This window comes from Tetrao urogallus (assembly GCF_951394365.1).
Source record: "Tetrao urogallus genome assembly, chromosome: 4".
Lineage (NCBI taxonomy): Eukaryota > Metazoa > Chordata > Aves > Galliformes > Phasianidae > Tetrao > Tetrao urogallus.
Window position 1 is genome coordinate 58,282,082 of NC_136817.1, and position 16,154 is coordinate 58,298,235.

Sequence of the window (16,154 nt, forward strand, 5' to 3'; positions counted from 1 at the left end):
GTTATCAACACTGTTTCAGCCACAAATTCAAAATGCAGCCCCATATGGGCTGCTACGATGATTAACTCCATCCCAGCATGTATGGAGCTCTGCAAATTAGATCAAATACATAGAAGCATACATAGCATTCTCTGTGCTAGCCTCAAACTATCTCAAAAGGACTTAAAATCAGAGGTAATTTGGGGTACAGAGGATCAATGTCAGCCTGTTAAAGATCCAGAACAGCCCTGCTTAGAGGTGCAATCCCCATGTGCACCTCCCACTCACCAGTGGCATTAGTCCCCAAATGATCACTGCTGCTCCTAGGAAGGATGGTGCAGGGAAGCCCACTGTCCTCCTATACGTAGTTATGGAGTTCAGGAAAAGGAATCTTAAGATTCACATTCTCCAGGGATTCTTCTTGAGCTGTAACAGGGGACCAGGAAGGGTGTGTTTGTTGCCAAAGGTGGCAATGAATCCCAGTGTTGAAGCAACTTCAAAACTCCCTTCAATAGTGAGCTAGCCCAATCAAGCCAGACTCATGCTCTTTCTTACTAGCCTGTATCACTTCCAAAAGAGGCGGTGAGTCTGACAGTACTCTCTGCTGCTAGAATTAAACATTATTTCTGCCTTACTGACTTTAGTTTTGCTTAACTGGAGCCACAAAAAACAGTACCTAAGCCTCCTCCCACTCCAAGCCATTCTTCTAGGTAATTATGCCTGTAGAGAAAGATGCTACAGAAAAATGAAATTATCAGTACCATGCACTTTTAAAGCGCCATTTAACAGAGTGACCTCATGATTGCAGTGTCCCCAAAATCTAACCACACTGCCACATGCAGCGCACACAGCGCATTTAGACACATGCCAGAAAAAAAACCTATTTTTTTAATTTAAAGCATCCTTCATTTACCACCCTGGTAAGCACTTATTAGCAAAATAAGCCATGAATTGGGATAATCAGAATGATAAATACTAGGAATTTTGTTTTAATTATGTAGACAATAATAATACTGACTACTTTATATAGTAGTAATGATATGAAGTTTGACAGGTACCTAGATTTTCAAACTGACCCCCTTCAGATGTCTGCAGTCAGCACAGGCTTGCAGACTCCATAGAATCATAACATCATAGAAGAACTTGGGGTGGAAGGGACCTCTAAGACCATCCAGTTCCAAACCCTACTGTGGGCAGGGCTGCCACCCACTCTATCAGGCACTAGATCAGGCTGCACAGGGACCCATCCAATCGAGTCTTGAACTCCTCCAGGGATGGGGCATCCACAACCTCTTTGAGTAGCCTACACCAGTGCTTTACCACCCTCTCAGTGAAAAACTTCCCCCCAACTACTAACCTAAATCTCCTCTCCGTTAATTTAAACCCATTTTACTCCATATTTTATTCCTTTCCTTTAAGCCCAACTTTTTCTACCTTCAGCTTATTTTGTACTCCACTTGTAGGCGGTATCCACCTCTTTTCTCATTTTATGCATTCTTTGACTTTATGAGGGTGAATCATCCAGCACAATGAGGATCCATTTTATGAGAAGCGCTCTCAAAAATTTCTGCCAAACCAAATAAATATGCAAATAGCTATAAAAATAAGTAACTACAAAAACAGATAACTGCAATAATGTTTAACCAATAGGGAATTGCTTCTGAATACTTTGGGCCAAATGATGGTATTTACAATCTCTCATGAAGAAGGGTTTAACACAGAAGTATGGTAGAGTGTTTGGAACACATAATTTATGGAATAAAATATCAAGCAACACTGAGCTGCTTCATGTAGAGTACTGCAGGCAGAGGAAAGACCCTGAACATGATAGTTACTTTTGTTGTTATTTCACTATTAAAACAGAAGACAAGAGAGAATAAAAGCAGGAAGAAAAGGACTTTTTTTTTTTTTTTTTTCCTCCTCTTTTTACCATTCATTTATTGATTTAGCCATTTTTCACTCCTGGCAAGTAAAATTTACCCTAGTAATAAACGCCTTAAATGCTCTGAAGTAAATAAACTTCCAGATGGCATAATACAGCTACGCATTTCATGACTTTGGGAAATTCTGAAATTTGGAAACACAAACATTTATACATCAATTCATCATGTATTAATCATAGTTTATTGCAACAGAATCCATTGAGAGGAATTCAATTTACATTAATGTAAATGTTATTTGGATTTCTTTACATGCTCCGTAACAGTTTGTCTGCCATTAAATATTAGTGAAAAATCACATAATGGGAAGCCCAGCCTACATTTTCTCCTCAGTATATCTTCTTGCCATATACTGAACCATAAACTGAACCTTGAGCTAAATAGGATTTGCTGCTCCCTCTGTGCCGCTAAACTGCACTGTTAGAGACAATTTAGGTTTGGTATCTGATCGGTCTGAAATGTTTAATAATTGGAAAAAATTCTAAAACATAGCCTCTTAAGTTACATGAGGTGAAGCTTTCTCGTTGCCTTTTGCAGAAGGAGGGAGAAATGTCATGCCCGTGACAGTGTTAACAGTGGTGTTGACAAGAGAAAGAAGAAAATGCGATGCAGGCAAAATGTTTTGGCACTGTAGACATAGAAACTTTAAGATATTGCTTAGAAATACCTTAAAGCAATAAGTGGTGGAGGACTTTTTGAAATCTTTTTAGGCAAGGTAGGTATTTTACTACATTCTGAACCCATAGTGAGCTGATAAATCCTATACTTTATGCTATTAGTTACTTTTAAAATGTCTGCAGTTCTGAAGGACTACAGATGCAGCCATCAAAAGAGGTATTCAGCCTCAGTGCTGCATCCCACATACAGGCAAAGCCATATGAAGCAGATCAAAATAGTTCCCCCACTGTAGGCTAGGCAGAACTTGCAGAAGGTCACTTTTCAGGTGCAATAGAAAATTAACCACACAGAAGAGTTAGGGAGGAATGCTGCACAAAAATTGTGTTCATTGTAATCATGATGCTTACATGCAGTAGAGGTTTGCATTTGCAATACGCACTTCATTAAAACGAACGTGGAAGAATTTTGCAAAGAATGAAATGGTTCTCTTAAAAGAAAAAAAAAGATTATACATAAATTACAAAGAGGATATAGCTGATAGAAATCAGTTAACTGATTGTATTTCTGATTCTGGTTCTACAGAGATAACTCAGCAGCAAAATTTAACCATTTATACTTCTGGTGGCTAGGGATAAAGCTTCTAAAGGTCTTGCCTGGCAAACTAAGAAATACACAAAGTTCAGAATTCAATTATAGCCAATGCTCAAAATTATTTCTTATACTAAATAAAATCATGTCTTCTCCTCTAGCATTTCTGTCTTTGCATTTGTGGCCATTAGTATTTTTACGCTGAGAATTACAAAATGTGCATGCATTCACATATTAAGAACTTCTATTTTAAGAATTTTTGAGCATATATATATAAGGAAAAAATCTTTATTTGGCAATACTGTGTATAGAATCTATGAATTTAGATGAATTTGGGACTAAGCCCAAGAGTTCAAGAAAACATGACCATCTTGACAATCTATGGGTATTATTTGGCAAGATAATCTTCCTTTGCTGCTAACATTGATGTTTCCAGTAGTTAAGAGGTAAAAGTGGAAATCCTCTGTTTCAGATCAATATTATTTTAAATGAGTAAATTAGGTTTCAAAGTTAAACTCAAGAGCAACAGAAGGAGGGGGCCAAAAGAACAGGTCTTTGTTACTTTGATATCTACAAGAAAGAAAATCACGTTTGGGGTGTAGATGGGAATCATTTACATACATTTTTCCCAGAATTGATAATTTCATTTTAAATTCACATTTCTTTTCCACTTACTACTGCTTGCTAACAGTAAGCTTTGTTCAATTGTGGCAGAACTAACAGGAAAACAATGATACAGCACCCAACAAATTCAAATGGGAGGAGGAAAACTTTGCCAAAAAATAGGTAAGCAAATTGCTGTTTAAGGTGCCAATAAGTAACTTCAATAGAATTTTTATTATTAATGTGGCCATGCTCTAAGCAGCAAACAGCAAAGACCAAATGAATCTACTGTGGTTTACAGACTGCTCACTAAACAGGAAACCACTCAGCTTCATTGTGTTCGAAAGCTGCTGCTAACAGAAATTTTGTTGTAATTAGAATAGTGGGGCACTTGAAACTTCGTTGTTTCACAAACTTTGGGTAATTCCAAGGGCCTTCAGAAATTAGGTAAAACAAGAGTGTGTTAATACAATCCTAATGCAAACCCTGGCTGCATATTCACTGAGAAATAGTTGTTGTTTCTGAATATTGAGTTATAGTACTGCAATTATCTGTTTATGCTGCTGGTCAGGCTGACATGGGGCCAAGGACCAGTAACAAAAGAGGGTGATAGTGAGAGAACTATCATCCTTGACAACAGGGTTAAATCAAGACCTGTCAACGTGTTTCTTCTGAACTCAGCGTATCCCACATATTCCTACTAGCTGAGTTCCATCCTAAAGCAAGATGGAATAATATCATGACAGGGTTGGGGGAAATTGTGATACCCATGGGAGTTGGCAAAAGGGGAAAGGAGCCATGTGCAGTGGCACAGCCACATGCTAAAAGACATTTAGATCCTATTTCCCTAAGTAAAATCATCCCTCAAATTATGTTCTGAAGATGTAAAAGCATTAATAAGATTGTTGCAATATCCATGTCTATAATTGATATTTGTAGTATCAGTAGAGTTCTACTTATCCAAATTTGAGGCTGTAAGAGATTGCCAAAAATGCTGAATTGCTGTATCTAACAAATTGTTTTTCAAGTTTAAATTATTGCACTTGCAGCTTGCACTTGTTCAGCTAAGTTACACTGTCTGAAAATTTTCATAGATCAATGGTAATTTCTAATATTTAAGTGGATCTTTTTTTATGTCCTTAGTTCTTGCCCAAGTTTGTTTGCAGAAATGCATCTGGAAATACATCCAAAAGGTAAAATTCTTTTAGTATTGAAAAAAGAAGTACTAAAGCATATCTTTTTGATATAATAATTACTCAGTCAATAATAGCTCCTAATTAAGAAGGGCCAAAATAATTTAACATCATAAAACAAAAAAACAAAACAAAACAAAACAAACAAATAACTCCCCCCCTTCTCTTCCCCCCCCCCCAACCCCCCCCCAAAAAAAGCAAAAATAAGTTGCAAGAAAAGAAGGAAAAGAAAGCTAAGTTCTTGGATATCTGCTAGTGAAGAAAGTAAGAAGACATTTAGTTCCAGGCTGCTCCAAAAAATGTTGGTTTCGTGATGTTATACATTGAAACAAGTTGAATACAAGTGGTCATCCTGCTGGAAACCAAAATCCTCACACTGGCTGATAATTTTTAGAATGCAATTGAGGGAATTTAAAAGGATACACCGCTTTTAAAACAATCTGTTTTTTTGCTGTTCCAAAGCAATGGGACAATGACATAGGAGCTCTGAATCTCATTCCATGGCAGTTATGGTCAGCACTAAGCATGTATTTGAATCCCATTTACTTCTTAAGCACAGATCCTATTCGAGCACTTGAAAAATGGCAGTGTTTCACAACTTTGGCTGAGCTTAGAGATGTCTAATGCAAAGTACATAAATTATCTAACTAAATGGGGGCACAACCATCCAGATAAATTTATTTGGTACACTATGTTTATTGTGTTATGTGAAGTTTTCTCAAATGGATGCAATATAATACATAAGATTTAGATTTAAGGCTGAAAAAAAAATAGCAGTTCTGGAAAAATATAACTCAACAATCTAGCAGTATATCTTTTATTCTGTATAGATAGATAACTAGCCATACCACAAAAGCTCACAAAAGTGACATTTTTTACACATGCTTTTCACAGACTCTGAAGAGAAGACTGCCTAGTCTCTTCCTTGGTTCTGGAATCATAGTCATATGATTTATGAAGGTTTTGCTTGTCTTACCTAACATCTCTAGAGGTCAGAGGAAAATACTGACATTTTTACACTGTACTTCGGACCAGAAATATTGACACTGAAAACTCCTATGCAGATTCTTCCTTACCATTTTTCAGCTACATTTTTTTTTCTACTGAAGGGCTAAGAGACACTGTAAGAATCATGAGATTCATTGAAATATAACCCACAACATTTTATCACTTTCTGTCACTTGCTGAAACACCACAAAAATGACTGAAAAAAACCCACAGCGCACTCATAGACTCATCGAAGTCTACAGAAACAATTTACCTTCTGCTTTTTCATTTAAATAAGGGATGCAAGTCTGATATTGGCTTTTCAAGCAGAAATTGTTAACCTGTCACCCTTTTGAACAGCCTTTTTTTAGGTCACCAATAAAAAGTAAGTTTGACACAAAATACACGCAATTCTATTTCATTGCAAATTAATTAAAAAATCATTTCTTCTCTTTTGTCCTTTTGCATCAGACATTCTGTCAGCTGGCAGAAGCACACCCACACATATGCCATAGAAATATAACTCCTTACTATTGTTGCAACTGACACACTCTATCTATTAGTTTTACTGAGGCTGTAGCATAAGAAATTTTAATACTGAGCTGGAGGTGTTCAGTTTCTATAGCTTGAGAAAAGTCCCACCAGCTGTAAATTGTCATATTTCGCTGAAAAAATACTGATGGAGAACATCCCCTTGATTGCAAACTATCTGGTAAAAATATGAAAAACTGCTAAAAGAGTAGTAATTGTTCAGGATAGAGAAAAGAAGGCTGCAGGGAGACCTTCCAGGGGTTTTTTTAATAACTAAAGGAGCCTAAAGAACAATGAAGAGAGACTTCTTATAAGGACCTGTAATAACAGAATAAGGGGCAGGAGCTTTGAAATGAAAGCATGTAGATTTAGATTGGAAAAGAGGAAGAAATTCTTCATTATGAGGGAACCAATTGTCCAGTGAAGCTAACAATCCCCTATGCCTGGAGGTATTCAAAGCCAGTATGGATGGGGCTCTGGGCAAGAAGGTCTATTTGGAAAAGTCTCTAGTAAGTAGCATCTGACTAGGTAATCTTTAAGGCCCCTTGCAACACAAACCATTCCATGATTCAGTGATTCTGTCCTCTTTCATACCTATACAACAGGAAGTCAGGGGATTTGAAGTTCTAGAATGATAAAATCATAGAATGGCATGGATTGGAACAAACCTCAAGAATCATAAAGTTCCAACTCCCCTGCCACAGGCAGGGTTACCAGCGACTAGATCAAATACTAGATCAGATTGCCCAGGGCCCCATCCACTTAGAATGCATATATAGTAAATAACGGAAATCATCTCTTCCTAAGCGGTGAGTCTCTTTCATAGCGTTTCACTACCTAGCCAGCATTTTGCATTGCAGTATCTCTAGCATGTCTATGGCCCAATATTTCTAGCATAGGTGACAAAATGAAACATTCATTCTTACTATCAAAATGACATTCTTAAATTACAGGAGGAGCAAATTCAATCTGGTGTGCACTCTGTAGCGAACTCAAAGTAAATATCTGGGAATTCATCTCATGTAAAAGGAATATCCACAGGATACCAGCAGCTCTACTTCTTCCTTCACTGGCATTGTGCAAAGCACACGTTCTCAAAAGAAAAGGAGAGGGAGGGCAGCAGTTCCTCCAAGCTGTGGTGACTGCTAGGTAATAGAATAGATTATAGACTAACCTGGACATCAGTTTGTAAACTGACATTAAATATCAATAAATCATCCTGAAGTCTCACATCTGCCCCCTCTTAGAGTTAAGTCATGAAACATGTGGCTTAATAGCTTTAATGTTTACCACTATTTTTCAATTCTGTTGTTCACTGTGGAAGATAGAATCACATTTTTTATTAACAGAAGTAAAAGGACAACTATTTAAAGACTGTGACTGTCTTTTCATTGTTATATTGGCCCCGTCTAATTATCCTCTTATCTACATCACTTTTCCTCAGTGCCATTGATTTAATTGGGCTTATTTCTGATCCACATCAGCATAACTAAACAGAAAATCAGACAACTAATTCACATGAATAACTCTGCCTCTCATTCATGACCCTCTGTGTAAGAGATTAAAACACTGTCTGTGTTGTATAAATGAACATTGAATGCCATCTGCTGGGGCATACAATACTCTGCAATAACAGGCTCATACATTATTGAAACCTTAAAAAAAAAACACTTCAATAATTTTAAAGAGGCTGTGTATGTAGACTGGTTTCCTTGAGAACATCGTTGGAAGACAGGTTACTAGGGCAGCACAAGATAATCTGACAATCTACTTTCAGCACTGAACTAGAAAAGGAGCGTGTTATAAGTTACTACTGACAGAAGAACTTTAATGCTCAGCTTTTGAAACCGGACTATTATGCAGCCACAGATACAAGATCTGTGAGGCTAAAGACAGGCTGTGCAAGGGTTTGTTCAACAGTCCAGACAAGGGCACTTGCTGGGTACGTACATACCGTGGCTGTTTTGCATTCACCAGTCCCCAGATTAAAAGTGTAAATCAAGTTAAGGGCTAAACTAAGAACTCAAACAAATGCACTTTCTTATTCATCGTCCCCTTGGATCTGCAGTGTGCTTTTCTTGATATCATAACATCCATTGGCAAACAGCTACCAGTTGCAACAGTTTGCAGCCTGATACTGTTGCTCTTGATTTTGGGAATTGTGGATTTGAAGCTTCCCAAACTGAAACCAGGACTCCGATCTCCTGGGCAAGAGCTGCAGATACTGTGCTATTACACCAAAGACATCAGCACAACTCTTTTTCTAGTTCCATCTTGAAAGCAGGAGGTCAGACTTTCTTGTACCATTAAAAGGACAAGATATTTTTCTATGCAGAACAGGGATTTCCAGACCATGATCCCTGAGCTTAACAGCAGCAAACCATGCAGTTCTGCACCAGGCAGCAAAACTCAAAAAACCAAGGAGGAGCTCAAGCATGAGCCCCCCGAGTGGTTTCTGTGAGTGGGCTCAGACAAGCTAATGGTTGTGAATAGCTACAGAGTTACTTATTCATGCTCTGCACAGGTCAACAAACTCATGGGTGGATTGTCATTTGTTTAAACCACTTATCTTTAAAATACTGCGCTGATGACAGAGTTTTACTCCTTCATGTAAGCTACTAGTTATTGTATCCTTTTCTACAGAATGATATCTGCTGACATTTTTTCTCTATTTCATATAGAAAATGAAAGAAGGAAGGTTCCTGCTAATACATATTGTACTGTAAGTATCCGTTCCTCCTAAATTTTTCTCTCTTTCACTCCTAAATGTGTGTTCTAGCTACAACACCGGTAGCAGAAAACATAGTCCTCAGTGTTAATAAAGGGAATTTTTTTTTTTTTTAAGTACGTAGAACAACTTTTACTTTGTATTAGTGGGAGCTAATTGGATTGACCTAATTCTCTGTTTACAGTATGTATCTGAAATACTCCTTTATTGTAAGGTCATGCAAAAGTAGCAGGAGTCAAGATGAACAAGCACAAAAATCGTAAGCCTCGAGGTTTAATAAGTAACTAATGCAAATAAAAGCTGAAAAGATAACAGTACATATTTTAAACATCCTTCCACTTCTGCGCAAAAGCTCGAGTTTCAGATCTCAGACGTATAAGAAAAGACTGCAAATACCTTACAAGTTAGAGAAAGAGGAAAAGAGAGCACAGATCTGTTGCTTCAAGAGCAAGCTGAACAAATAAAGGATGAGTGAAGAACACTGATATAATCAATATTTTGGCTGCTTCAGAAAGGTTAATTAATTACAGTCAGATACTACATGGAATTAATACCAACTAGAAGGCAGTAATGGCACAGAACAGTACAGGAAAAGAACTGCTAGGACAGCATTGACTTATACTAAAGCATCTAAAAAAGAATGCGAAGTAATTTCTGAGACATTAATTGATTATCTTTGGGATCATTCTAAAATGTTCCTAAAGCAACAGGGAGAAACAGGGGCAACTTCAATTTTTATTATTATTATTATTATTTTTATAGCAGATCCTGAGGGTGTACTGGATACCTGGAGAGGCTATTGGAGTTTGGAAGCATTTTATGAAAAAATATGTCTAATTATTTAAAAAATACTGCTAATGTGAACAGGGACAATGATTCATCGAACATAATTTTCTTTTTAGAAGAAATACAACGCTGGGAAAAAAGAAAGCAGTAGATGTGATGTATCTTAAATTTTGTTAGGTCTTTGGCATTTCCCAGAAGAGAATTTCACAAGCAAACTGTAAAAATCTATAAATATTTGTAATATTTTCAATTGTTTGAAAAAGATATCAACCCTCACTGTACTTCCTAGAGTTCTGCTACTGAACTGGAAGTAGTTACCCAGCAGAATACCCTGCAAAACCCATGTGTCATGCAGGGTGTGTGCAGAGTATAGTGGTATTTTTTTTTAAATTAACATCTGCAGTTATAGAAAGACAAACGTTACCCTGAAATGTATCATCAAAAACAGTATATTCTTGGACATCTCCCTGATGTTTTCATGAAGCTGTGCATAGCCTTGAAGAGTTGACGGAAAAGTAATACTGGAGATAGAAGGATCAAAATCCTTCAAGTTGGCTGAGAGCTCAGAAAAGGCTTTAAGGAATTGTTCTTGCTTAGTCTAGGAGTGAAGAGACTAAAAGAAAATATAATTATAAACATGGAGTATAATAAAAGTTGAAATAAAGTGGTTAATAATCAATTATTTGTGTGTGCCTTTAGAGGGTGACACAAACTGGTATAATTTGTAGCACTCGAGAAGAAGCATTAACCGAAAGGACAGGTAGCTAGTGGAAGACAACACCTTGGGAAGATATTGATTCCCCATTAGCACGATATTTAAGAGCAGATTAAAACAAAGAACAGGGAAGCTGCAAGCACACAGTGGGTGGATACACCTACACTGTCTCTGGTAGTAAAACATTCTTTACTGAACTTTGGGTACCTTCAGTTGAGATCACACAACAGTAATCTCAAGTCTGTGCTGCCTGTGCATTTCCCCTTATAGAAACCAGCAGCATTGCCCCAGCATGTAAATGGTGAGCACGAAGGGCAGCGCAGAACACCAGAAAGAAATTTTCTTTCTTTCTGGAACAAGAGGATAGGCACATCTAGAGACATCTTGAGTCTCTTGGATCGTTAATTTTCTAGTACGAATTCTCAGAAACAGTTCATGTTTTTATTTTAAACCATGAAATATGCGATGAACTAGTTAATATATTCTTGTAGATAACAAAATGGCTATTTCATTAATCAAATTCAAAGTTTAGATCCTCAAAACACTTTCTCAATTATTTTCCAACCTATCAATTTCCACCAGAAAATGTCCTGTGTACCAAAATACCTGGTTCCAGACCTCAGGTATTTCCAAATATTAAGTTAATCTTGAACTTAAACTTGTTTGCATTATCTGTATATATCCCGCCCTTCTATGTAGGACAAACATTTCACAAAGAGGGGACAGGATGAGTTAAAATCATCCTCCAAACTATCTGATGCGGATGAAGATGTTTATGAGACAGTAAGTTCTTCCACTCTGGAGGCTGTCCAAGATTTGAGAATCCTTCCTCCCAAACCTCAACAGGATTCCGTATATGCAGGTAACTTTTTCTGTCTGCTGGAAGTGAGCCACACATAGACATAAATAGGAACAGTACACATTTTTTGTGTTTCCATTCAGATTTTCTATTGCTTTTTCTATATATATTTTTTTTAATGATATAGTTTAATTGAAAAATAAAAGACTAATGGGAAGGGACAAGAGAAGAGCTTTATCTTCAACTGCATATTCAAAACTTACCCTTCTTTCCCATTAAATTATGTTAAATTAATAATCTCTGATTTCTTTTCATTGTGGTATTGCCTTCATGATCTCATTCTATGATCTCATTTCATATTAAATCTTCAAAATCTGACTGGTCAAACCCACAACCACTACAGGAAAGCACACTGTTACTTAAGCCTAGAAAACTTTGAGATGGAAAACACACTAGAAACATTTGAAAGTTTCCTTCAGATTATAATTTGCAGATGAACAAATGTAGCAGGCTTGTCAAAGGCATTTTCTGACACTTGTAACATCAATAATAAGAAAGTACTTAGAATGTATTTCTCAAGCATTCTTAACCTTACAAGATAGTTGCATTAGTCACGTGTTGGGTTACTAAAGCAATCTGAAATCAAATTTAATGCCCAAATATACATAACCAAATAATATCCAGCCTACAGAAGCTAAATATCATCCCAGATACCTATGTCCAGAATTAACATATTACAAAGATCTAAAATAACTCTAAAATTGAGAAAAATTTTAGATGAGGAAGAATGGAAAGCAGAAGCCAAAAATATCTGAACATACAGGATCAACATATACATATGGAAGTTCTCTCCAGTTCACATCAAATACCATTAAGATTTTCCATTGTTTTTTGTAGGAGTGTATTTGATCATAAAACCCCAGAAACATTAAGGTTGAAAGACCTCTAAGATCATCTAGTCCAACTACAAACCCATCTCCACCATGTCCTACTAACCACACCGCTCAGTGCCATATCTCCACATTTCTTGAGCACCCCCAGGGACGGTGACTCCACCACCTCTCTGGCAGCTCGTTTCAGTGCCTCACCACCTTTTCTGAAAGGTTTTATTCTCTAATATCCAACTTAAATCTCCCCAGGTGCAACTTGAGGCCATTACCTCTCATCCAGTTGCAGTCATCTTGGAGAAGAGGCCATCTCTCACCTCACTACAACCTCCTTTCAGGGAATTGCAGGGAGCTGTAAGGTCTCCCTGGTAAAATTAAACAAACAAACAGACAAACCACAGTTCCCCAGTACCACATATTATGCAGTCAAATCTCCTGCATTTGGGGGAATCACAGGAGTAAATACACCTAGAACTCAGGGGATGAGCCTCACGCCATGGTGTCTCTCCTGCCAAGCAAGCATGACGTTTTATTTGATCACAGACATTCTGAAGAACCAGATACTCTATGTAACATACAAAGACTCTTTTAGGTATTTTACTTGGAAATCTAAAGTAACTCATACTCTTTTTATCTTGGTTAGTAGAAAACACTTTCAGTCCACAAACAGCATCTTTATTGTTTTTGCAAGACTGTCCTGAGGGGAGGGGAAAAAAAAAAAAAAAGAAACCAAATTAAACAAAATGCTGCTTTTTTACCTTCATGTTATGCCCAGTAAGTATGATATGATACAGGTGTGAAGAAAGGTTTTGAAATGTACTTGAAAAAGGCAAAAATTCATATACCATCCCATTTTGCCATCTTACCTAGAAAAATAAAAATGCCCTTGAGATACAGTTAATGACTTGAGAACACATGCCAGTTCACACTTCATGTATTTCTTCTAGTGGGCCATGAGTGCAGTATTTATTAGAAGCTAAAGTAAAATTAAAAGTTCTATGAAGGGCAAACCCCTCCACCTTACACTAAGCCCCAGCAATTCATTCAAGATAATGAGCAAATTCACAGATCTGCTCACAGCTTAACTGTGTACCAGCTAATAAAGGTTTATTTATTTATTTATTTATTACCACTGTGAGGTAGGTGATCAATGCCTCTACTAAAGTAATATGGAAAGAAAGGCAAAATGAAAATGCTATAAGAACGGCAATGCCTGACATCAAAACCATGTTGTAAACATTAAAATTTCTTCATCTTGAAAGACAGCATCTTTCAAAAGAAAGAATTACTCAAGATTGCTTTTTCTTCCTCTTACAGATAAACATTGTCTGAAGACTTCAGGTACTACCCACACAAGCAGTCACCCACCTCAGCCCACTCAGTACTTGCCTGTAAGTAAAGACTATAAGCTCTGTCTGCAAACGCATTTCCTCTATTCTGTAACATGTAACATAAAGCTACATGCACTCCAGTTGAAGTCTAAGCCATGAACAATTTGATTTTTGAAAGGTCACGTAGGATCCTGTTTTGCTATGCAACAACATTCTCTCAGCTCACCTTCTTTTGTTGATGCCTGAGGTCAAGAGCGGATCTACTATTTGCAGCATCTCAGTCAAGAATAGCACTGTTTTTACCAGCTACAGTTTCAAGTATGATGCCTAACATCACACCTTCATTTGATTTTATTTACAGAAACATACGTCTGCTCTAGAGGCGAGGAACGTGTCAAATGTTGAAGGTATAATTAAAAAGTCTATCTAGTTGTTCAATCAGAAAACAGAGCTTCCATATTTAGCTTTGATACATACGTAGACATTGCAGATGATAGAAAAAACTGTTTTCAGAACAGCAGCCACTTTCCCAAATAATCCTGCTGCTAAATTTCAAGCACTATTTCAACAACTCAATACTAAGGTAATTGTCTAAAAAAAGTAGATATACTTTAATCCAGAACCTCAATTTCTCAATAGAAATGTATAAGGGCTGCTCCAAAAATAATGCCTCCTGTTTTATTATAACAGCCCACAGCATCAGAGGCAAATGTTGTCGGGATGGCAGTAGAGGCTGAGCCTTCCCACCAATATTCCATTACATTTTGTTGTCGTGTGACCGATGGCAGCAGAGGGGCAGTCTAACAAAATGGCATCTGAAGAGCACATGAAGAAAAGATGTGCCACTGAACTCTTCCATGCAGACAAAAATGGCACTCATTGACATTCCTCAATGCTTGCTGAATATTTACGGAGACCAAACAGCGAACGTGAGCACAGTGAGGAGGTGGGTGGTGCGTTTCAACAGTGGCAACAGCAGGAGCAGGTCACCTCTGATGGTGCACGGCATGCAGGCTCCTGTTCATCGCTAGCAAAAATGCATAGCTAACGATAGTGTGTTGCAAAATAGTATTTTGAAGAGAATTTGCTCTATCAAATTGAGCTCAATGTACCTGATGTCATTTCCATGGAAATAAGTAGAAGGCATTACTTTCAGAGCGACCAACATATTTACAAAAGCTACCCAACAATATTCTTCTGTTCAGAACACACTAAATCTATAGAATTACCTGATGTAAATTTGCTTCTCCGCTCCTTTGCCATTAACTTTAAATTAGCTTCAAATTTCTACATTTTTGAATTGTAAATATGCCTTTCATTTTTTGTTTGTTCTGTTTTGTTTCTTGAGATTGAATTGCATACTGGCTGCTGTCTGAGTCTTAGGAATTTAATGAGGTCTGCAACTATTCTTTAATTCTTTACAATTTTAATCAAGAATAAGTTTCTATTAAAAGTATATTTCTAAACACTTTATTTCTATACATTTTTCTACATTTTTGGTATACTTAAGATATAGCAATATCTCACAATGTCAACAACTGAAGAATTAGATGTTCAATTCACCTTGAAAGAGAATTATGGCTTTTCATTTATCATTTCAAATCTTTGAACCATATCCAAACCACAGTCAGAAAGAATGCAATTAGCAACCCAGGAAAATATGATCACCATGTTCACTGTAAATTTTCAGACATCTGACAAGCCAGAAAAGTAACGCAAAGAATCCCATGCAATATAAGGTTGTTTGGCTTTTTTTCCCCTTTGTTCCATACTCAAAGGATTGAACCAAATAATTCCCACAGATTATAAGAAATTAAGCAGTATGAAGTTCACAAAATGAAAAACTGAATCTTGTGAGCAAATAGCGATATAGTTTGTACAAAAGCTGAAATAAGAGCAGGCCACCTTCAAAATCTGCAGAAATTAATGATATAGGTACATCTGACAGCTGGCCAGCTTTGATAAAGCCTCAAATTCCATGTTGAATTGAAGTTGGCTTCATTGTTTGTCTGCCAGCACAAGGTAAGTGCCGATATCAAGAGAGATAAGTAAGGACTGTGCAGGCAGCTAACTTGAATTCTGCAATTTGAGGATGGAGCCCACATATATTTGAGTACTTCCTGAGCCAATAATGCCTGTGGATAATTTATTATTTTTAAGTAACTACCCTGTTGTTAAATATCCTAACATTTATTTTCATACAAAGTGCTATTAAGCGGCTTTGCCACCAGATGGCATAAATAGCACAAAAACTTTTTTTTCCAATAGCTAATTTTTCCAATTGCTAAATACTTAAGATGCCATTATTTTAGTTCAGAGCAATTTGCTATGGCTTACCTGAGGGGGAATCCAGGCTCTACTTCACCATTTTTCACATTACTTAGGATGTCTGTACATAAAACTTCTAAAAATATTTAACAAACCAAACTCTACTGCAAATACAGTAAAAATCTTATCTATGCATTTTAT

General features: G+C 36.9%; 1 protein-coding gene across 1 annotated transcript in view; it reads left to right on the plus strand.

Moving 5' to 3' along the window:
• Positions 1-3,855: 3,855 nt before the first annotated feature.
• The window catches only part of CLNK (cytokine dependent hematopoietic cell linker), a gene marked incomplete at both ends in the record, with an annotated part of 33,697 nt that continues 21,398 nt past the window's right edge, over positions 3,856-16,154 (plus strand). Inside the window, 6 exons of the mRNA XM_079534901.1 lie at positions 3,856-3,911; positions 4,872-4,921; positions 9,121-9,161; positions 11,368-11,530; positions 13,672-13,745; positions 14,047-14,092. Coding sequence (XP_079391027.1) covers positions 3,856-3,911; positions 4,872-4,921; positions 9,121-9,161; positions 11,368-11,530; positions 13,672-13,745; positions 14,047-14,092 — 430 coding nt within the window. The remainder of the gene's footprint in view (positions 3,912-4,871; positions 4,922-9,120; positions 9,162-11,367; positions 11,531-13,671; positions 13,746-14,046; positions 14,093-16,154) is intronic.